Source organism: Hemicordylus capensis, chromosome 3 (assembly GCF_027244095.1).
Source record: "Hemicordylus capensis ecotype Gifberg chromosome 3, rHemCap1.1.pri, whole genome shotgun sequence".
NCBI classification, from domain to species: domain Eukaryota; kingdom Metazoa; phylum Chordata; class Lepidosauria; order Squamata; family Cordylidae; genus Hemicordylus; species Hemicordylus capensis.
Window position 1 is genome coordinate 4913168 of NC_069659.1, and position 23607 is coordinate 4936774.

Genomic DNA, 23607 nt, shown 5'->3' on the forward strand with positions numbered 1-23607 from the left:
TGTGTTTCCTCAGTTTGTTGACCCAAATGGAGGTTCTGATCATCTGTTGCTACTAAGGAAAGAGTGCTCTAACCCCTCAATCCATCGTCATATGGCTGTGTGAAATGCCTTTCACATGGCCATATGATGATGGTTAACCTCATGGTAAAGTGGTGCATTTCAAGGGGAAATGCTTGACTAATAAGCAGAAGGTTGCCGGTTCGAATCCCCACTGCTACTATATCGGGCAGCAGCGATATAGGAAGATGCTGTAAGGCATCATCTCATACTATGTGGGAGGAGGCAACAGTAAACCCCTCCTGTATTCTACCAAAGAAAACCACAGGGCTCTGTGGTCACCATGAGTCGAAATTGACTTGATGGCACACTTTACTTTTAATCTCACTTTGTTCCTGTTCAGCACCCCTCACATCTCTTCTTTGTTGCTGAAAGTCACACATCCACCAGCAGACGGGGATAGCATGCAACACCGTCCTAGGCATGTTTATAGGTGTACGTGATGGGTGAACTGGAAATGTGACTGCCGCCATAGTGCCTGGCTCGGCCCTAAAGCACATTACCATCCAAGCCTCTGCCCCCCAGAAGGCAAAATAGGGAAAGAGCTTCAATCAGGCATAGGTAACGCCCCCCCCCCCAAATGGACAGTTAGAGCAAATGTATAAATGCTACATTATTGCCCCTGTTGTCAATTTCATGTGGTGACCATTCTGTGTACTTCTGTTTGCAATCGCCAGGAAGGCTGCAAGGACACAGAGGGACTGCTCACACAGGCAGGCAAGACCAGGCGAAGGTTTTGCCAGTGCATGTGAACGGCGGCAGTGTGGCGGCAAAACCACGTAGGGAGCCTGCTGCTTAGCCCGGGTTAAGGGTGCGATGGCCCATGCTTAGTGCTGGGCTTAGTGCTTGTGTGTCAGTGCTCTGCACAACACCTACATGCAGGTACCCTCCCGGCCAGTGCTGGGAGGATCCCTATAATGCACCGTGTTATAGGAGTTCTGGGGGCTGGGGCAGGGCATCCCAGCCCCCGACCCTCCCCATTGCCAGCAGCAGCCGAGAACTGTGTGGGTGGGCCATCCACCCATCCAGGAAGGAGCCCTCAATTGTCTGCCAGGGAGGTAAGCATTTTAAGGCTTCCTCCCCTGCAGATTGAAGCCCTTTCTCACTGATTGTGAGAAAGGGCTCAGTGTTACATAGGATGCTGCCTTTTCCTAGTCAGACCATTGGTCCATCTAGCTCAGTACTGCTCACTCTAGCTGTCTGCAAATGTCTGCAGCTCTCCAGAGTTTCGGATAGGCATTTCCCAGTCTTACCTGAAGACCCCAGGGATTAAGCTGGGGGCTTTCTGCATGCAAAACAGAAGCTCAGCCTTGGAAGCTAGTCCTTCCCCTAAGGAATCAGGTGCTGGAATGGAAACTAGTTAGACCTTCAGCTCATGGTGTGATACATTCACACCCCGATTGTGTTGCAACATGAAAAGCATGCTGATTCATCTGGCTTAGCCCCTGACAGTAACTAAATATACCATGAGCGGAGGAAGGAGATGCTACTAGTTTATCTATTTATGTCCCTTGGGTAGAACAGCCGTTCCCATCCTTGGGTCCCCAGATATCGTTGGCCTACAACTCCCAGCATCCCCTGTCACAATGGCCAAAGGTCATTGTGGCTTGAGTTGAGTTGTTGAGTTGTGAGCCCCTGGTGGCGCAGTGGTAAAACTGCCGCCCTGTAACCAGAAGGTTACAAGTTCGATCCTGACCAGGGGCTCAAGGTTGACTCAGCCTTCCATCCTTCCGAGGTCGGTAAAATGAGTACCCAGAATGTTGGGGGCAATATGCTAAATCATTGTAAACCGCTTAGAGAGCTCCAGCTATAGAGCGGTATATAAATGTAAGTGCTATTGCTATAGTGCTAGTGCTATTGTGATGGAAGCTGTAGTCCAACACCTGGGGACCCCAGGATGGGAACCCCTTGAGTAGGAAAAATAGAAACATAGAAAAAAACAGGGAGAGGCCTTCAAATGGGCTTACCTGGGCACTTGGGGCAGCACTGCTGAGGCTCACTGATGGGATTTGGGCACTGAAGAACGGGGCACTTGATGCGGCTGCAGCTTACGTTGGTATCCTGGGTGCAAAGAGGACAAGCATCAGTCACAATGAAAACCTCAGGCCCATTTACACGTTATGTTCGACATTTGCAGAAGTGTACAGTGTATAAAGGTACAGATCGGTAGGCAAGTACAGTCATTCACATGTTATTTTGAATGCAGGTACAGAAGTACACTTCCTATCTGTACCATGCATTTGAAGGGCCTGCATCCAAGTTCACTATTAAAACGAACACAGGTGCAGTCATTCACACAAACACATACATGGGTGCACAATCATCTGTACACTCGTACAGCATAATGTCTGGATCAGGCTCTTTTCTTTACTTCTGATTTGACCTGTTTTTCTTGCATCAAAACCAATTCCATCCAATTCTGCTTTCTGACATGTAATGGACTTCCCAAGAGTCTCCGCTTTTTCAAAAAGAAAAACAAGTATCACTGTGTCTAATAAGCATATTTCTCTTTATAAGCATATGAATTTTATACTGATTGGTCCATGGGAAATGTTCAAATGGGAAAAGAGGGCTGGGGGAGGGTTAAAAACAAATCACTCAGCATGTAAGCCATTGTAATTTCAATTTATTGATACTTGGTTGAATAAAACATTAATTAAAAAAAAAAGAAAAGAAAAATGAGTTGCCTAGACATTATCATTACAGAAGTCTGGAAACATCTCTGTGCCTTTCCCGACCCCCTCCACACCCCTGTCTTTTGCCAAATAAATAAATAAATAAATAAATCTTAGTACATTATTTTCCACCCTGAATAATGCCAGCAGACTAAGGCTGCAATACTATGCGCCTTTACATGGAAGTAAATCCCATGAAATACAGTAGGACTTACTTATGAGGGAACGTGCACAGGTCAGCACATATGCTGGAGTACATCCCAGTCAGCTGGGTGCCATATATAAAGAGATCCAAAGATTATCCTCTTTGGTTACAGAGAGTTGGTCAAGGTGACCCTTTGGGTGTTTTTCAGTCTTATGATTCCACAGACAATCACCGTCTAGTTTTGTCACTCAGTTTATTAATGCTTATAATATCCCATTGGAGATCCTGATAAAGGGATTGGGAAGTGATTGCTGTCACCAAACAATTAAGAGCTTCAAGAGATACCTCAGAACAGGTGCATCGGATGCAGTACATGACCCCTTGAGGCTCCAGGTAAGGGTGCCAGCTCTCTCCTGCTTTGTATTTCTTGCCATTAAACATACAGGAGGCATCTGGACCTGGAAATCAACACAGGAAGGTTATACAAGATACGGCCGTGTGTGTGAAAGGAGAGCAATAAGCTGAACTTCAAAGTGGTACCCTAAAATGAATTATCTGTTGCTCAGCACAGGGGAGCAGGCATGTCAGCTTTCAATGAGAATCAATGAGAATCATGAGAGCTAAAGTTGAGATTATCACAAGTCCAGATGACTATGTAGAATCTATATTCTCTAATGATAATTTACACCTGCTTAATAAGGTGGCAAACAAAATATGACCATGTTTCCTCATCCTCGTTCTCCTGCCTACAAGGGTGAACAGAAGGTAGTTGGCAATGCACCAGTGGGCCATTGATTGCTGGGATGCTTACAAAGCATGCAGGACAAAGTACATCTTGGTCAAAGCCAGCAACACATATCTTGTGTTTACATATACTTTGAGGTCATTCACACAGTCAAAAACTGTGTTCTACCCAGGTTTGGGAGCTGTGTGTGCTTCCAATTTCCGGTTGTGTGGAAGCAAGGTAGAAGGAAAACCTGGGAAGAAGTGATTGTGTGGAAGCAAGGTAGGGAAAAATGCTACCCAGGTCCTCCCCCCAGCTTGTTTCCACACCATCACTTCTACCCAGGTTTTCCTCCTACCTTGCTTCCACACAAGCAAAAATTGGGAGCACACACAGCTCCCAAAACTGGGTAGAACGCAATTTTTGACTGTGTGAGTGACCTCTTTGTATACTTCTTATACTCAGGATTACTTAACAGAGATTAGTCATGTCTAGACTGTTAAGAGATGCTGAGCATCAACTCTGGCTTTCTGTGCTGGGTGTTTGAGAATAAAAATGAAAAGATCTTTCAAGCTGATGCCAGCCTGAGCCTACACCTGCCATAGCCTTCTCCAGCTTTGGGACTCACACAGATCAGTGAAAGATGCCCATCTGCAGTTGCGAAGACAAATTACACCCATGTTTCTCAGCAAGCAAATATGTGTTTCCTCTCAGGGTGTGCCCTGCCTTCACATTCGTCAGGTGTGCATGCCTCACATTCTGTGAGCTTAGGTCTGGGCTGGCAGCTTCCACAGCCCACCAAAGAACTTTCACATGCTCCACCTCCAGGTTCAGGTTTCCAGGAAAACACCTGTTTTGATCAGGGCTGTAAACGTCCCTATTCCACAGACAGATCAAGCAGCTAAAGCTTTTAGCTCAATGGCTTTCCAGACTCTTCCAGGGAACCCTAAAGATTAAAGGGGCTCCTTCCTCAATTGGGAAGATCAATCATGGCAGACAAACGTCCTTGAAATAATCTGTCAAGCCCCAGTTGGGTAGGACAATTGTTCTGCCTACTTTGTTCAGAAGCAGCTGGGGACGGAATCTGGGATCTGGGTAAAGCATCCTCATCCCACCCAGCTGGGGCCTGGCAGACAATCAATCTCCCACCTCCAACCTTGCTTTAATCTAACACACGATCTCAAAATGGGAGCGCTTCCTGCATATGTGAGCTGACCTACTAGATTTCCATGGCAGAAGCAGCCATTGGATTAGCTATAGGAACATAGGAACCTAGGAAGCTGCCATATACTGAGTCAGACCATTGGTCCATCTAGCTCAGTATTGTCTTCACAGACTAGCAGCGGCTTCTCCAAGGTTGCAGGCAGGAATATCTCTCAGCCCTATCTTGGAGATGCCAGAGCACTGCAACATCCTCCCTTCTCCTGCTTATTCTTTGTTGAGGTGGGATGGATCATCCACATGACTAATCCAGGAAGGAATAAACAACAGCAGTTCGGCGGTGGGAGGGGAGGCAGAAACAGCAGCAATCAGCACTGGAAAAAGGTGGGATGCATTTCTGGAGGCGGGAGGGGTTCTGCACCACCACCATGGCTGGTCCTTAGCTGTAAACAGTAACCGGAGGATATCTGGCCCATCTCTAGAGTTCACTGGTACACTGAGAAATGCTCGCCTCTCTGTCAAGCAGACTTATTCTTACCCTCCTGAGACACTCGTCAAGAAACAAGCTTTATATTCTACCCTCAGTGGCAGCATTGTTAGCAGCCACCCCAAATCCCATGAAAACACAACCTGATGCTGGGTTAAGCCATGCTGCCTTTAAAGGATGGGGAGGCAATGCTTCTGAATGTACTCGGACCTCTTCCAGCCCATGGCTGTTGCTCCGCCAAATAAGCCAGCCTGCCAGTCCACAAGGCCCTTTGCACCACCACCCTTGCGTCAGTCTGCTGGAAACCCTTGAGAAGGCAGAATGGACATATGATGGGGGGAAACTGATGGATTCCCATTGAGAAGGATTCATCATCCAACAGAGGAATAGAAAGACAAGATTTCTGATATTTTTTTGAAGTACAACTGAACTTTGGGGACACTTGAAAAAGCACACTGAAACAGTGAACGTTACCGGAAAGCTGTTGTGTTTCTATAGTTTACATTATTATACGGTTCTACCACCTTAAATGGTGCAGCGGGGAAATGCTTGACTAACAAGCAGAAGGTTGCCGGTTCGAATCCCCGCTGCTATTATATTGGGCAGCAGCAATATAGGAAGATGCTGAAAGGCATCATCTCAGGCTGTGCGGGAGGTGGCCATGGGAAATCCCTCCTGTATTCTACCAAAGACAAGCACAGGGCTCTGTGGGCGCCAGGAGTTGAAATCGACTTGATGGCACACTTTTCTTACTTTATTGTTCTTATGCATATATTGCTGTAGAGGTTTTGTCATTACATTTCATCTGTATCTTTGATTCATCTATATCACTATATATCTTTGATTGTCTCACTTTCCATATAATTTATATTCATATATTTAGTGATTTCTGGTTACATTATTAGGATCTGTTTTTTCGTTTCATGTACTATATTTCAGATCTTTTATGTTGATTTGTTGTTGTTCATAAAAACTGCTAGTCTCCCGGCTTCTCCAGTGAGTTATTTCTTGGGGGGGGGGCGGTTTCCCCTGCACTGCTTTCAAAGCTTTCAATGGCCGATGGCAAAAGCCATAACCTATGGGCCCCCTCTGCATGGCACAGCTTTGCTAAGCTAAGAGGAGCAACCTCCATGTGGGCTGGCTCCAATAATCCGTCTGCACCATTCTTTCTTTCATCGCCAGGACCTTGGCTTGCTTCCAGCCCTACCAAGCAAATCTGACTCATGCCTGTGAAGCAGCCAGAGACGGAGCTGGAAAAGATCAGGAGCCGGCGTAGAGGCTCGTTCTGTTGCTCTGAACCGTACAGGCTTGGACTGGCCCACAGGGCAACAGGGCACATCCCCGGTGCGCCCCGCCTACTGGGCACCCCTGCACCCCGGCGCACTCGGCAGCAGTGAATACTCCCACTCTTAATGACCCGTTCTGCTCAAAACCCGGCACCCTCCCCACATACATTCCAACGCCCTCTCAGTGCCCCCAGACCAGTCCTGGAACTGTACATTCTCCAGCCTCTGTCAGAACGGAATAGTCACCCTTGCTTTATGGTGGCTGGAGGCAGGGGCCAGCCACACTTTTCGCGGGGAGTGTCTGGGAGGGCACATGGCTTGGTAGGCGAGGGCCTGCCGTGCATGCAGAAGGCCCCTGGTTCTATCCTCAGCATGCCTAGGAACATAGGAACATAGGGAACTGCCATATACTGAGTCAGACCATTGGTCTATCTAGCTCAGTATTGTCTTCACAGACTGGCAGCGGCTTCTCCAGGGTTGCAGGCAGGAATCTCTCTCAGCCCTATCTTGGAGATACTTCCAGGGAGGGAACTTGGAACCTAGAGGCTCTTCCCAGAGCAGCTCCATCCCCTACTAAGGGGAATATCTTCCAGTGCTCACACATCAAGTCTCCCTTTCATATGCAACCAGGGCAGACCATGCTTAGCTATGGGGACAAGTCATGCTTGCTACCACAAGACCACCTCTCCTCTCCTAGTCCCAAGGAGCTCAGACAGCACTGGGCTGCACAGAACTGGACTGGCAGACTTGCATGTCTGAGCAGTTTACAATAAAGCAATACCAAAAAAAAAGGGGGGGGGAGAAGAAGGTTAAACATTACAATAATTTAAAATTAAAATTTTAAAATAATTAATTAATACATAAATAAGATGGTCACCTGTCCCCAAAGGGCTCACAATCTAAAAAGAAACATAAGGTAGACACCAGCAACAGCCACTGGAGGGATGCTGTGCTGGGGTTGGATAGAGCCAGTTGCTCTCCCTATGCTAAATATAAGAGCAGCGCCACTTTGAAAGGTGCCTCTTTGCTCCGTTAGCAGGGTTATACTAACGGAGTTAGGGTGGACTGTTATGTAGCCTGAGCCTAGTCATGTTTACTTGGGGGAAGTCCCAATGTGTTCAAAGGAACTTACTCCCAGGTAAGTGTGCACAGGATGGCAGCCATATAACTTGATCCTACACATGTTACTGAGAAGTAAAGTCCCGTTGAGTTCAATGGGGCCTTCCATATGCCTCAGCTAGAAAGATCAGTTATGCTATGAGCACGGGCACGAGGGTAATTAACCCATTAACCAGAGGTCTGGGAAAATGTGAGAAATTGATGACTGCCCAAGTTTGCCCCTGAAAGTGGAAATGAAAGGCTTGCCATGATCGCGTCCTAGATGGACCTGACGCTAGTGACGGGGCGTATTGGTGGGCGGGTCAGTGGTTTCTCATGATGTGCTCAGTTAATAAATAACCCATTGGTACAAACATCACATAAGCTGTCTTTTAGGAGTTCATGATATGTCGTCAATGTATGATTAAGATCCATATGTAATTAAGAATAGTTATGAGGTTATATTATTAATGTACAGTATATAATACAGTATACATCCTTTAGTCAGACGAAAAGGTTAAGGTTTAAAGATAAATGCATGTTTTAGTTATAAAAGGAAAGGTTGTGCCGTTGAGTCAGTGTCGACTCCTGGTGACCACAGAGCCAAGTATTTTTCTTGGTAGGATACAGGAGGGGTTTCCCATTGCCTCCTCCTGCGAAGTATGAGATGATGCCTTTCAGCACCTGCCTATGTCGCTGCTGCCCGATAGAGGAGATTCCCATATTCTGGGAAACACACCAGCAGGGATTTGGACCAACAGCCTCCTGTTCTCTAGTCAGGTTGCATCCCCGCTGCGCCATTAGGTGGCTGTTAGGGGTAAACAAATGTACAAAATATAGCATATGTTCTTTGGTCAGACTAATAGGTTAATATTTAAAGATATATGCATGCCTTAGCAACGACCTTAGCTGGTCTGGTGAATGTGAACTGGTCTTGTGAATAAAGGTCCTACTTTGGTGGAATTATCTTCCTTCCAAAATCATACGGTGGGAAACAGCCCACAGCATCACCAGGGCTTCATGCCGCTGGACATTTCTTCAGAACTACAATGGAGACAGTATACTGGGTTACATGGATTGTTGGTCTGAACTTGCAGGGAGATCCTTATGGATCCTGGAGAAGAGGCAGGGATCAATCAGCATTGGGCTGGCCACATCTGTACAACAATTCTCAATGCTACATAAAAATCAATCATGTTAAGGTCATTTATTCACTCTGTAACTCCTGCCTAGACCCTCAAACCCTCTTAAAATTTGTCTGCCGCTTATGAACTGGCAACCAGCATATTAACAGGTGCAACAGCTGTACAGCTGTGTGTAAGAGAGACCCCTACTGGCTCAAAGAGGAACTACCGTATTGGCAGCTTTTCAAATTTCGCCTTGATCTGAAGCACAAAGGGGCGTTTTCACTCATTACATTCAAACCACTGTAATTAAACGTAAATTGTCTTTTGCACTCACCACGTGTGTAATTTGAATGCAATACTTGGTACTGGACATAATGTACTCTGATGTGAAAAACAACACTCTTCTGTTGGTTTTTTTTACTCCACACAAACAACACCTGGGGTTCGCAAATAACACAGAGCTGCTTTCTGCTTTCTGAATTCTGTCGGACTCCAAAGAAAACAGGTCACAAACACCTCATCTTTCTGGCAGCCAGCTTAACTACCTCCATGCTGGTTGAAAAACTGGCTATCAAAATTAGAGTTTTGTAACAAAGTTAACACTTAGTACGGTTGCAATGAAGGCCTTGGAAAGGATATTTAGATGTTGTGACGTGTCTACACATACAAAGATTAGAATCGTTTGGACAATGGTTTTCCTCGTGACACTCTATGGATGTGAAAGTTGGACTTTGAAGAAGCAAGCAAGAAAAAGCATTTACACTTTTGAACTTGGGTGCTGGAGAAGACTTTTGAGGAGACCATGGACAGCCAGGAATTCAAACAAATGGATCACAGAACAAATCAATCCAGAATTTTCACTCGAGGCACAAATGACCAGACTCAAACTATCATATTTTGGACACATTATGCAAAAACCCAACTCCCTTGAGAAGTCCATAATGCTGGGGAAAGTTGAAGGAAAGAGAAGAAGAGGACGACCAGCAGCAAGGTGGATGGACTCAATTACGAAAGTAATGAATGCACCACTGAGAGACCTTCAAGGCCAAGGTGAAGGCCGATCATCCTGGAGAGAATCTATCTATGTGGTTGCTAAGAGTTGACACCGACTTGACGGCACTTAATCAATCAATCAACAACGTTAGAGTTCTTATTTGGGTCTTATTTCTCTCAAACTTGGGTCCCTCAATGTTGCTGGACTAGAAATGCAACAGTTCCAGCTGTTCAGGGAATGATGGTAGTTGTAGTCCAACAACATCCAGGCACCCAAGTTTGAGAAACCCGGGCTAAATCCATTTTTAAACATGTGTTTTAGTTAGTGAGAGCCACCTAATGGCACAGCGGGAAATGACTTGACTAGCAAGCCAGAGGTTGCCAGTTCGAATCCCCGCTGGTATGTTCCCCAGACTATGGGAAACACCTATATTGGGCAGCAGCGATATAGGAAGATGCTGAAAGGCATCATCTCACACTGCACGGGAGATGGCAATGGTAAACCCCTCCTGTATTCTACCAAAGACAACCGCAGGGCTCTGTGGTCGCCAGGAGTCGACACCGACTCAATAGCATACTTTACTCTAGGCAAGGCCAGCTACAAGCCATACCTGTGCCAAAGAAGTAACCCATGCACATTTCCCTAGCTAGATGGGAAATGCCCATGTAAGTGAGTGCTGCAAATGCAATTTCCCACTCTGATCCAATATATAGCCTTTTTAAAAAGTGACATGAAATTCCACCCATCAGCTGTTCAGGAGGATAGGGGCTGGATTCAACCTTCTCCCTTCCCCACTGAACAGCTGATCAGCAGGATGTCAGCTTTTTAACAAGGGTTATGTGTGTGCTCTGTTGACCCAGCTTTCAGTTTAGGGAATTTTTAAAATAAGTGTCATTCAGTACTGTATTTCTAAGGAGGTCTTGAAAAAGTCTAACCGGAATGCTGACATTTTAACTGAACAGGACATTTGTCAGAAATTTCGCTTTGCTCTATTTGATATGTTCTGGTTTTCCTGAGCAGCAACAGTTGAGCTACAAGACCAGAAGTTCACCTCTTCTGTTTCGCTCGGCTTCCCCAGGTCTACAAGGGTTGCAAAGTTCATGTTCCGGAAGAGAGGGTTTCTCCTAAGCCTCCGGCACTGCTCCATTGACAGCAATGGAGCCAATGCTGACGCCAGCTAGATGTTCAGAGTCTTTTCCCTGAGGAAAGGAGGCGTTCTTTCTACCTACCCTCTTGGAGGAAGTACCTAATTTGCGTATGGCGCAATGACTTTGCTTCCCTCATCTTCATGTGTCAACCTCTGGCCTCCCTTCCCCCCATATTGTGCCCATCCAATGGTAAATCTTGAGGCTGGAAGGAGGTGGTCAAGTTCTGAGATGGTCAAATGGACAACAGTACCACTATATCATATGTTTGAATGCTCCTTTGCCTTACAAAAAATTCCAAGTAAAACAAAACAATAACAACAACATCAAGCAGAGTAAGGAGCTGGAGAGAACATTTCACCTTGATTCCCTAGTCTTTCTTTGCAGAGTAGAGCATTCTAAATTGGCAACCCTCACCTGTAGCCTGAAGTGGGTTAGGGTTAGGGTTTGGAGTCAGGCACCTTTGGAGTCAGGTGGTTAATTGATCAATCGATCGATTGATTAAAGTGGTACAGTCCATAAACTAGGCCAAAGACCCCAGGGAAAGAGCTAGGCCCTGAGTACGTCACCTAGCACATGCTTTGAGTCAATCAGGCTTATTCAACTTCACAACCCACAAACTAGCTTATGCGCCAAGCTAAACACAGTCCACACAAGCCATGTCCAATAAACCTGTTTGCGGGTCCAATGAACCTGACACATTGGGTGGGCTTGGGGATTCCTACTTGTGGTAATAATAAAGCCTTGCTGAGAAGATGCTAAAAGGACACTCAGCTCAGACTCTATGCAGAACAGAGCCCATTGGTGGCATTCCACACTTTGGCAGGAGAAGGAGAGGCAGTGAGGCCTTTCCATTTGGCCTGCTGAAACCAATTGTGTTGCAAACTGTGTGTGTGAGCTGCCCCATTGCCATACCTGGGCTTTGGGTGGTCTGAAAGAGATTGAGAGAGAAGCCATGAGTCATTCTGAAGTTCAGAGGCCTGTGTATGGGTATATTCAAGATTAATTGTAAGACGTGAACAATTGTTGTATAATAAACAGAAGTGGATGTAGTCCTGGATAATAATCGCATGTAGTCTGAAACTTGGGAGAGGGGTGATTACCCCCCCCCCCACACACACACACTCTAATCAGTGACCTTGTTAATCACCTTGGAGAGAGAGAAATACTTTGTGCTTCTATGCAGGGCTTTTTGAGTGTGTGAAGTGCTCCATATGTATAATCTTGATGTAAGGGGTTCCCAACCTTGGTCCCCAGATGGGATGGCAGTTGTGCTCCAGCAACATCTGGAGACCCAGGATTGAGAACCCCTGGGCTAAAGGGAGCCCATTAGCCCCTGTCAAAGTCCTCAGTGTTGTTTGCAGCTTAAATGCAAGATCAAAGTAACGGAAGCCATGGTGTTCTCACTTGGAAAGAGTAACTGACAGAAACATCGCCCAGAGATGGCGATCCCTCCGCATTTCCTATACCACCCCCCACCCCCATTCTCTTTCTGGAGTAGGAAAGGCAGTGTACCAACTCGAGGCTCTCAGGAATATCTGACTATATTTATGCTGGTGTACAGTGAGTAAGGAGGAGACTGGGCCACTGGCCATCCTAGTTGCTAGCCAAAACCAGCAGCACTTGCCTGAGAAAACATCTGTTTTGGGGAAAGCAGTTGGAAGGGCCAATTCTGCAGTACTGATACAGAGATCTCATCCCAGCCATTCTGAAGATGATGTGTTCTGGTATATTCCCCTAGATGCTTGACCAGTCCCCATGAAATGCCTTTTAATATTAACCCATTGGTCCGGCGGTTGGTGGGTGACCCACAACTGGGCTTCTGTACAAACTAAGCTGAACTGCAGGGGTGGTACTACCCACTGGCTTTGCTGTTCTCCTTATTTTTAGGGGCTGCCTTTCAAAAGTTTGAGCAAAACAGAGAGAGGAGGAAGAGGAGGAGGAAGAGAGACTCATGATCACCACTTGTGCAGGGCTTTTGGAGGGTGCAAAGCACTTCACCGGTATTATCTTGATGCCATATAATATAGGTATGATTATCCTCATCTTGCAGCGAAGGAAGAGAAGCTTGCTGAGGGTCTCAGAGTAAGTGCATGGCAGAGGCAAGATTCAAACAAGGGAAGCTCTGATTTCTCATAGGCCACTATGTTCCACCATCTCCCAGAAGAAAACTGGAGAGAATTATGGACAGGTATGGTAACAAGAAATAAAACAAAACTAGATCCCATGTTTTAGACTGGGCTCCAAAATGAGCCCAACGTCTGAAATTATTGAAACGAATGCTGTAACACAGGGGATGCCAACTGTGGGTCTCCAGATGATCACTGTGTGCCTGAGGATAATGGGAGTTGTAGTCCAACAACATCTGGTGTCCCAAGATTGAGAACCCCTGCTTTAACAGATGACCCTCTGGCTTTACTGGCAAGGACAAGTTCACAATATGAGATAAGATACAACAAATTAAAAGCCAGATAATAAAGCTAGAGCTATAGCAAACTGCCCATGAAAATATATCAACGCAACTGCACCTGGGGATCAAAACTGTCAAAGGCTGCCATACGCCCATATGTCTTTCACAAAACAAATCTTCCTCTCTGTTGCTGTATTGTATGAATTGCAAGAATCTGTTGCTGTATTGTATGGGCCAGGACAAATGAAAAAAGGACAAATGAAATCAACTCCAGGGATAACGCCTGGTAACCTCTGGCTTCATTAAGGCTCTGAGCCACAGAATATGAATTTCTGATCGTCGCAGGGTAACATCTATGCATTATTGATACTTGTCTCTTTTGCCTAACCGGGGATGGCGGGCGGTGGGGAGTTAGGGAGAAGCATTTTTACTACCACAAAGGGAAAGGTTTAAAAAGCTATTTTCCACGACAAACTGCAGTCTCAGTGGCTGAATGACATGTTTTCTTAAAGACCTCCAAAAGAACGATGTAATGTGTAGTTCCACCCTCAGGTGCATGTTTCAATAAACTGCCAACTTTTTGAACCCACCCTGCTCCTGTGCATTCAAGAGCGGCTTAAAATGAACAGATTAGCAGATGATTAATGAAAAGCTTCACTTTTTGGCGTCTCCCAAACTGCTTCTTTTAAGACACAAGAGCAGACTAGGCTGCTTATTTCTGGTCAGCTGGCAACTTTGCTCCAGCCAAAACCCCTGGAAGAACTGTGGCCTCGGGGCTGGGTTCAAGGCCAAGAGAGTTAAGCAGATTAAATGTGTCGTCTAGACGTTACCTACTCCACTTTCCCCTTGCACCTGCCACCATACAAAAAGTCCCAGCTTCTTCCACAACTGATTTGCCCGGCAGAGAACACCGTGTGCCAATGAAACAAGTTTCCACAGAGCTCACCCATTTGCATGCATCTCTAAGTAGCTGGCAAGGTCTGTGCCTTTTGGAAGGAAACATCGGCATGGCATGCACGCTTGTCTGCCAGTAAATATGGCATAATCTCTCTGAACATGGGAGCTGATCTGTTTCAGTCAAGGCTTATTCAGTCATAGGCAGGTGGGCAGCATGGCTCACTGTGGATGGTAAAATGAACTCGGCGGCACTTACTCTTGCATGAGAGTTGGCTGCAATATTATTTTAAAGTATAACAGTTGTCTTGGCACTTCCTGCTGCTCTCTCACTTGGGAAGATTCAGGAAGGTGTGGTGATGGTTCCCACCCTTTAATTAAGCTTAGGGGTGACGCGGGAGATTCAGACCAGCCTTAGTGACTGTAACAACAGAACCAGGAGTGGAGGATCTTCTGATTCATTCATGCAAGGGTGATCTTGTCAGGTGGCTTCACTAGAAGCAGCTGTGTGGTCCTTTCTGGACAGTTGTCTCGAAGCCAGAGATTTTGGGCTCCGGACAGTGACGTGGGGCAAGCCACTTCCATGCTTTCAGCCTCTGTTCCCAAGAGAAGGAGTTTACAATCTACTTCATAAGATCGAAACGTTCTGTGCAAATCTTAATAGAGCTAGAATAGAAGTTTAATGTGCTCCTGCATCGGTTGTTAACTGACTTGACACCTCTCTCTCTCTCTCTCTCTCTCTCTCTCTCTCTCTCTCTCTCTCTCTCTCTTCTCTCTCTCTCTCTCTCTCAGCTTTCCCAGACAGCAGGCTATAACACGGGTTTGCTGAGAGGCTTTACTGCCAGTTCAAAGTTGCCCCCGCAAAAAAGACCGATGCATAAAGTGGATTTTTTTTTAACCCTGGATATAAATTGGACTACACTCTAAGGCACAATGAAAAACTCGAATTGTGTCTGGAGAGATCCCCAATTGCTCACAGGGACTTTGAGGTAAATTTGGCCAATATATGAATGCATCCCTGGAGGAGATGCGAACTAAAAGCTGGGTGTGAAAACTTCCTGCTGACTGGGCTAAGAAGCATCTTTGAAAGCAGTGACTTTCCTGTATTGAGCAGAGGGAGAGCAAATGCCCTTATTCCAACCCAGCACAGCATCCCTCCACTGGCTGTTACGGGCATCTAGTTGTTTCTTTTTAGAATGTCATCCCTTTGGGGATAGGGAATCATTTTCTTATCTTTACTATTTTTGCTACATGTGAACCACTTCAAAAACTTTTATGTTGAAAACCAATATCATCATCATCATCATCATCATCAAACAAGGGAAGGTCTCATTTTTGCAGCCCAGGAACAATCACTATGAACAAATGCTATAAAAGCAAAAATTGATAAGACCCAGAAAGACAGTAAGTGTTGATTATGCAAGGAAGCGGAGGAGACGGTTGAGCACCTTGTAAGTTGTTGTAAGAAGATTGCGCAGACTGATTATAAAGAAAGACACAATAAAGTTGCTGCGATGATCCACTGGAACTTTTGCAAGAATTACAAACTGCCAGCAAGCAAGAATTGGTGGAATCATCCGATTGAGAAGGTCACAGAAAATGAAGAGGCAAAAATCCTGCGAGACTTTCAAATACAAACTGAGAGGCATTTAGCGCACAACATGCCAGATCTGACAGTCATCAAGAAGAATCGGGTTCTGATAATTGATATCACAATCCCAGAGGATAGACGAGTCAATGAAAAACAACTGGAGAAAATAACTAGATACAAGGACCTTCAGATTGAAACTGAGCAGCTCTGGGAAAAGAAAACAATAGTGGTGCCAACAGTTGTTGGTGCCCTTGGTGCAGTACCAAAAGAAATGAACACCATCTTGACACCTTGGGCATCAAGAAAATTACAACACATCAGCCACAGAAGGCCACACTACTTGGGAAAGCACGAATACTACGATGCTATTTTTAAGTTTTCTTTAGTTATCCTAGACCCTTGGAAAGGGCCCGATAATCAAAGTACCAAATCCAGTCAATAACATCTGGTAGACTGTGTGTAAATAGCAATAATAATAATAATAATATCCAAATAAACAAATGGACAGAGATGAATATATGTAGGCAATTCTTTATAAAAAGAAGCATATACCTTGGTTTGTGCCTGTTTACCTTCACTCATGATGTACAGGGGTTGGCTGGGATTCTGAACATTATGTGTTTGTTTCTTTGCTTATTTGATTTACAACATGCTTTTTGGGTCTGACCCATCGCCTGCAAGCTCTGAACTCAGTTCAAGAGGTCCTAGGTGCTAGGGTGGGAGTTGTACTCCAGCAACATCTGGAGACCCAGGTTTGAGAACTCCGGGGCTAAAGGGAGCCCTTTAGCCCCAGACAAAGTCAACACTTTGCAGCTTAAACTCAAGACCAAAATAACGGAAGCTTCCATGGTGTTCTCAATTGGAAAGGGTAACTGACAGAAACATCCCCCAGACCAGGGCTGCTCAACTTCGGCTCTCCTGCAGATGGTGGCCCACAGCTCCCATAATCCCTGGCTATTGGCCACTGTGGCTGGGGATTATGGGAGTTGTAGCCCCAAAACAGCTGGGGGGTGCAAGGTTGAGCAGACCTACGTGCTCAAGCCTTGGTAGAACCGAGGCTTGCTTCACATGCAGAAAGCCTCAGGTACAATTTCAAGCACCTCCACTTTTAAAGGGCTCTTCTCAGATAGCTAGAAGATAGAAGATAGATCTTCTTGTTTCAAGTTAAATAAATAAATAAATAAATAAATAAATAAATAAATAATAGCAGAAGGGGAGCCACAGACAGCAATGGGCTTGATGGCGAAAGAGCTCTTGGCAGTATAGGGCAGTTTCATAGGAAAATGGAGAGGGGTTTTCATCTTCCAATGCAAATCCCCCACATTCAGCCAAATAATCTTCATTTTTTATACCCCGCTCTTCCTCCAAGGAGCCCAGAGCGGTGTACTACATACTTAAGTTTCTCCTCACAACAACCCTGTGAAGTAGGTGAGGCTGAGAGAGAGAAGTGACTGGCCCAGAGTCGCCCAGCTAGTTTCATGGCTGAATGGGGATTTGAACTCGGGTCTCCCCATTCCTAGTCCAGCACTCTAACCACTACACCACGCTGGCTATTCTTTGGTAGAATGCAGGAGGGGTTTACCATTGCCATCTCCCACGCACTATGAAATAATGCCTTTCAGCATCTTCCTATATCATTGCTGCCCAATATAGGTGTTTACCAGCAGGGATTCGAACCGGCAACTTCTAGCTTGCTAGTCAAGTCATTTCCCCACTGTGCCATTAGGTGGCCTCAGAGGCATATGAACCTGAGAGTAAATCTCATAGATGTCAGTGAAATTTACTTCCAAATAAACATGCATAAAGGATTGGACACATGGTTGCTCCAAAGGAAGAGAAACAATCCCCCTATAGGGCAAGGGTTCCCAACCTTAGGTCCCCAGATGTTGTGGGACTTCAACTCCCATAATCCCCTGCTACTATGTTTGAAGGATGATGGGAGTTGTAGTACCACAGCATCTAGGGACTCAAGGTTGGAAATCCCTCTCCTATAGGAGAGATGAGAGAAGCAAAGTTTCTTGACCACAGTGGGTAGGAGCTCCAGAGAAAGCTGCAGAATAATCATTTCACAGCTAGTGAGGTCTCTTCCCCCCTCAGGTGTTCCTGGAAATCCCTAGAGGGCTACAGAAAACTATTTCACTACACCTCTTACCACCCTCTCTAACCACTTATTAGCAGAGCTATTCCACTGATAAAGCTACCAGGGTGAAAGAGATCGCCCCAGGCTGGGCTGGTCATCTGCATCGGGCTCTGCATCCGAAATCGACATCACTAACATTGGGCTTTAGATCTAGGAAGCTTAGATTGACATTGGGCAAGCCACTACCTGCCACCGTTCCTCCTACCCGCCACCTCTGCCACTAAAATGAGATGGCCATTACTATGCATGAAATGAGCAGCCCATGTTAGCACGCAGACCTGTTTTAGACGTGAGCTACCCTCTCATCCTCATGGAGTTGAGGGTGAGATTTTTAAAAAGATGATTTGACCAAGGCTGTTAATTAAAAATGGACAACGGAGCAAGCCTTAAAAACCCACATGCCAGTCGCAGGGCTGTCAATGGTGTCATGTTCATGACAGAGCTGTTGTGAGTCAAGGAGTGGAATACCTGTTGTTGCCAATTTAGGGTACAGTGCAGCAGCGGGGATATCTCCAGGGCAGTCCACCCTGCAATGAATGAGACCCGCATAAAAGTATTCATTCAAGCAGGTCTCACATCAGAGATGTCCTTGCTGAATTGTGGAATACTACAGAAATAAGACTGGGTATAGCTCAAGAGGTAATCCTTGCAGTCTCATCCATCAAGACAGTAATTCCACTGTATCTACTAATCTTTCTGCTGGGTTCAGAAGTCTAACTATATTAAGAACAATAACATTACTTGGGTAACCCAAAGTGACTCCCAGCTTTCCCTCCCTGCAGGCACTCCATCCTTCCAGTCCATCCACTTCCATCTTTCCATCATTCTTTCTATTCCGATTACTTACTGGCATCAGTTTCCAAAGTCAGATAAAAAAGCAATAATCCCAGGACTAAAATCATCTCTCGGACTTCTGCAATCATTCTTCCACTCAAGATGTGTGATGACAGAAGAGAAGGAGAGGTGGGGGGGGAAAGAATACGATTCCCAGACTTTTCTCTCTGGAGTGCCCAAGAGCTGATGTCTGAGAAGCCAGAGTGTCAGCCTTTAAAGAGGTCCACTTGTCCACCCGTTTGGGGAGCACACAGCTGGATCTCTAGAGGCGTCCTCCCACCCAGCCTGAAGCCAGAGCTCTCCAGAGACGCCTCCTGTAGGGAAAGTCAAGAACCAGGTTGCAATTTTTTAAAATCAGCCTTTTAACATCTCTCTCTCCCCCCACCCCACCCCTCCTTCCTAAGTTTTTATAAGCAAAGCAGCAGGAGGGGCTGAACATGGAAAAACTTTAACCCCTCTTTCCCTGGGATCTTTTCATCTCGTTCCTTCTTGCTTCTAAAAAAAAAAAGTTGTATTAATTAAGTGCCAGTCTTAAGAGCATTTCTTTCCTCCAACAATATTCTTATATTAATTCAATACCCATATTTATTGAGGGAATTAGTACACCTGCATCCTACCTTTTCTTTGAGAGCTCAAAACTGAGATGGCACAGGAACGTAAGAAGCGCCTTGCTGGGTCAGACCAAAGCATCCATGAAGTCCAGCATCCTGTTTCCAGCCCTCCGTGAACTCCACAAGCAGGTCATGGAGGCGACAGCACTCCCTTGCTGTTGCCTCTCCCTAGCAATTAGTATTCAGAGGTAGACTGCCTCAGACAGGAAGGCTCCATTCAGCAAATAAGGATTAATCGCCACTGTCAGAGCTCTCCTCTACTAATTTGTCTAATCCCCTGTACTTGCATAACAATGTAAAAAGAGCTCTGCTAGATCAGACTGGGAGGGTCTCTCTAGCCCAGTATCCTGTTTCTGAGAGTGGCTAGCAGGATGCTCTCTACTGCCTCCCTATCCCTCATCCAAATGGTGGCATGAATAGGAGTATCTCTCCTCTGAACCTGAAAGTCCCATTTATCTATCATGGTTAATACTCACTGATGATATTGATGATTGTTCCCAAAGCAGTTTTCATAGAAACACACAAACAAAATGGCTCCGTGTCCCCAAAGGGCTCACAATCTAAAAGAGAAACATAAGACAGACACCAGCAACGGTCACAGGAGGGATGCTGTGCTGGGGATGGAGAGGGCCAGTTGCTCTCCCCCTGCTAAATATAAGGAGAATCGCCATGTTAAAAAGGTGCCTCTTTGCCCAGTGAGCAGGGGTTCACGGAGCAAGCAAGCATAGCACAGGGAAGCCTCTTGCCCTCCTGTCCTGCTTCAGGCTCAGACTGGCCCACAGGGCAACAGGGCATAGTCCCGGTGCGCCCCACCCGCGGGGTGCCCCTGTGCCCCAACTCCCACCCTTAATTACCCATTCTGCTCAAAAACCGGCGCCCTCCCCACAAACATCCCACCACCCTCTCAGGGCCCCCAGTCCGGCCCTGTCCTGCTTATGAGCCACCTGGAGGCCTCTGGCAGGCTACTGCTGGCCAACATGGACCCAGCTTGGTCTGATCCAGCAGACACCACTTATATTCTGAGGAGGCTTCTCCTTGATGGGAGAAATAGGCAGTATTGGTGCCCCCCCCCCCCATATCATGGTACAAGAACAAGCCTTGCATTATAATGCTTAATCACTGCCATGAATGAAGTTGCTGGCAATTAAGATACTGGCATGCCACTTTGCTTGCCGCTCATTGCTCTTATGAAGGGAAAATGGTATGTGCCATAACCTGTCTTCTGCCTCCTTTCTTTGCAGTTGCTGGATGGTAACTAGACCCGCAGCTTTTCACGAGGCCAAGTCAAGCTTGCCTTCGCCTCACACCGCAGCTGAGGCTGGTTCTGCAACAATGCGGCTCTTTTGACAGTGAACCTGTTTGTTTTGAGGAGATCGCTATCAATCTTGAACCCAGGGCAATTCTGGCAGCCCTTCCCAATTTCTTCTCCCTCCGGCTGTACTACTTGCCTAATAGTGCTTGCCTGGCATCCACGAGCCCTAATTTGGACCAAGTTAAAGGATGTGGGAGGCCCTCAGGGGAGCATTAATGAAATTGTGGAACAGGCAAGTCTACACCCTGACCTGCTGCCCCAGTGGCCATCACTTGCCCCAGGGGCCATCACTTGCCCCAGGGGCCATCACTTGCCCCAGGGGCCATCACTTGCCCTATGCAACCCCATTTTAGCCACTGGGTTTCTTTATGATAACTAACAATGCATGCACATATCATAAGGAACAGGCTAGAAGTTTTAGTGGATTTAACTAGTAGAATAATTCATTAAAGTTTTCGTTGACTAACTGCTAGGGACTGATTTTAACTGGTGGCAGCTAATTTTAATATTAATCAGTGATGGTCTATTTTAACCAGTGAGGGCAGATTCTAATTGATGGGGTGTCAGCTTAACTTTGTGGGGGAGCTATTTTGATGCTGGTATGTTTTTGTAAAGGGGAATGGGGGGGGGGGAATATGGATCTCCTTTTTGGATTTCCCTCACAGTCCTGACTTGTTTCCCACTTTTAATTTCATTACAAAAATAGCAGATTAATATATACATACAATATAGAACACACTATTCTCTCTGCTTCCTTTTTTTAAGCAGTCTTCCTGACTATTCCTCAGGCTGACAGCACCTCTGCAAAGTGTTGCTGAGACAAGCCAGCAGCCGTGACTGAACTGTTCTCCCATCAAGCATGGATTCCTACAGTATAAGTTCTGGATGGGGTTCTGGATGGGGTCATGCTCCCCTGGAAGAAACAGGTATGCAGTCTGGGGGTGCTTCCGGATCTGAACCTCTCCCTGGTGTCCCAGGTTGAGGCAGTGGCCAGAGGTGCTTTTTATCAGCTTCAGTGGATACGCCAGCTACGTCTGTTTCTTGAGATGAATGACCTCAAAACGGTGGTACATCTGCTGGTAACTTCTAGGCTGGATTACGACAATGCACTCTATGTGGGGCTGCCTTTGTATGTAGTCTGGAAACTAAAGTTGGTTCAGAATGCAGCAGCTAGGTTGGTCTCTGGGTCATCTCGGAGAGACCATATTGCTCCTTTGTTGAAAGAACTACACTGGCTGCCGATATGTTTCTGGGCAAAATACAAGGTGCTGGTTATCCTCTATAATAAATGGCTTGAGCGTGATCCCGTGTCTTTCTTCGGCCCATGTCTTTCTTGGCCGTTCTGGGCATGCGCGGAGCGCATGCCCAGAACAGCTGAGAAAGATACGGCCGCAGGGACACGGGCGGCCACGTTGGCAAACTACGGGGAGGGAGACGCTGGGATCGGGGAGGGCAGAGGCAGCGGCGGTGGGTCCAGCCCAGCCGCCGCCGAAGCCGGGCGGGAGGAGGCGCCGCCGCCTCGGCCAGAGAACATAGTACGGCTGAGCAGCCGCGAGACTGGGCCCGCTGGCGGCGGGGGAACTGAGCCCGCTGGCGGCCGCTGGCGGGGAGACTGGCCCTGCTGGTGGCGGTGGCCGCTGCAGGGCGACTGGGGTCAATGGCGGCGGAGGTGGGGAGAGGATTGGGCCTGGCCTGCTGGTGGCCGCCGCCGCCACGGCGGGCTGGGCCCACTGGCGGTGGCGGCCACACTCGGCCCCGCCAGAGACGGAGGGAACGGGAGGTGAGGGGGGGAAACGCTAGCGCCCGTTATTTTAACGGGCTAAAAAACACTAGTTAACTATAAAGCTCTAAACAGCTTAAGCCCTGGTTATTTAAGAGAACATCTTCTTCACCATGAGCCCCACGTCCTGTTAACATCATCCGGAGAGGTTCATCTGTGGTTGCCACCAGCTCATTTGGCGGCTACTCGGGGACAGGTCTTCTCTGTGGCTGCCCCTGGACTTTGGAATGTGCTCCCTGTTGAAATAAGAGCCTCCCCATCTCTGGCAACTTTTAAAAAGGCGCTGAAGACACATTTATTCACCCAGGCTTTTAATTAGATTTATGGTTTTAAATTTTGAATGTTGGTTTTAAATGATTTAAATGTTTAAATGATTTCAATTGTTCAATTTAGTTTTGATTTTAATTGTTAAGTGATTTTAATTGTTTTTGTTTTGAAGATGTAAACCACCCTGAGCCATTTTTGGAAGGGTGGTATATAAATCAAATCAAATCAAATCAAATCAAATCAATCAATCAATCAATCAATCAATGTGTTTTAACTTTTGTTAACCTTGGAATTGTTTTTAATGAAAGGCAGTATATAAATCTAACAAGAATAAACAAACAAACAAACAAACAAATAAATAAATAAATAAGAAAGAGAGAACTGCAATGCATTGTGGGGTGTGGTTGATCCAAGCTCCTCCCCTTCCCCAGTCACTTCCCCAACACAACCATACTGTCAGAGAAAGCATCCCACCCTTGGGTCCCCAGCTGTTTTTGAACTGTAACTCCCATCATTCCCAGCCACAATGGTTGAAGGCAAGTGTGGCTGTAGGTATAGGTGATGGAAGCTGTAGTCCAGTCACATCTGGAGACCCAAGGTTGAGAAGAAGCCCTACTGAAAGACATACCACACAGACAAATTGATGGTATAGGTCAGGGGTGGGGAACCTTGGCCCTCCAGCTGTTGTTGAGCTACAACTCCCATCATCCCCAGCCACAATTATGGCTGGGGATGGTGGGAGTTGTAGATCAAAAACAGCTGGAGGGCCAAGGTTCCCCACCGCTGGTATAGGTGGTCACAGGCTGTCTAAGGCAGGGATGGGCAGTTTTGAGGTTTGCAGGATTGCTTTGTTTCCATTTCAGTGGCTA

At 46.4% G+C, this 23607-nt stretch overlaps 1 protein-coding gene across 1 annotated transcript in view; it reads right to left on the minus strand.

The window, feature by feature from the left end:
• CHRDL2 (chordin like 2) overlaps window positions 1–19033 on the minus strand; it is a 47236-nt gene extending 28203 nt beyond the window's left edge. The window contains exons 1-3 of the mRNA XM_053309944.1: window positions 18782–19033; window positions 3223–3335; window positions 2025–2118 (exon numbers count right to left, since the gene is read on the minus strand). Coding sequence (XP_053165919.1) covers window positions 2025–2118; window positions 3223–3335; window positions 18782–18857 — 283 coding nt within the window. The 5' untranslated portion in view covers window positions 18858–19033. The remainder of the gene's footprint in view (window positions 1–2024; window positions 2119–3222; window positions 3336–18781) is intronic.
• Between the last annotated feature and the right edge of the window lie 4574 nt (window positions 19034–23607).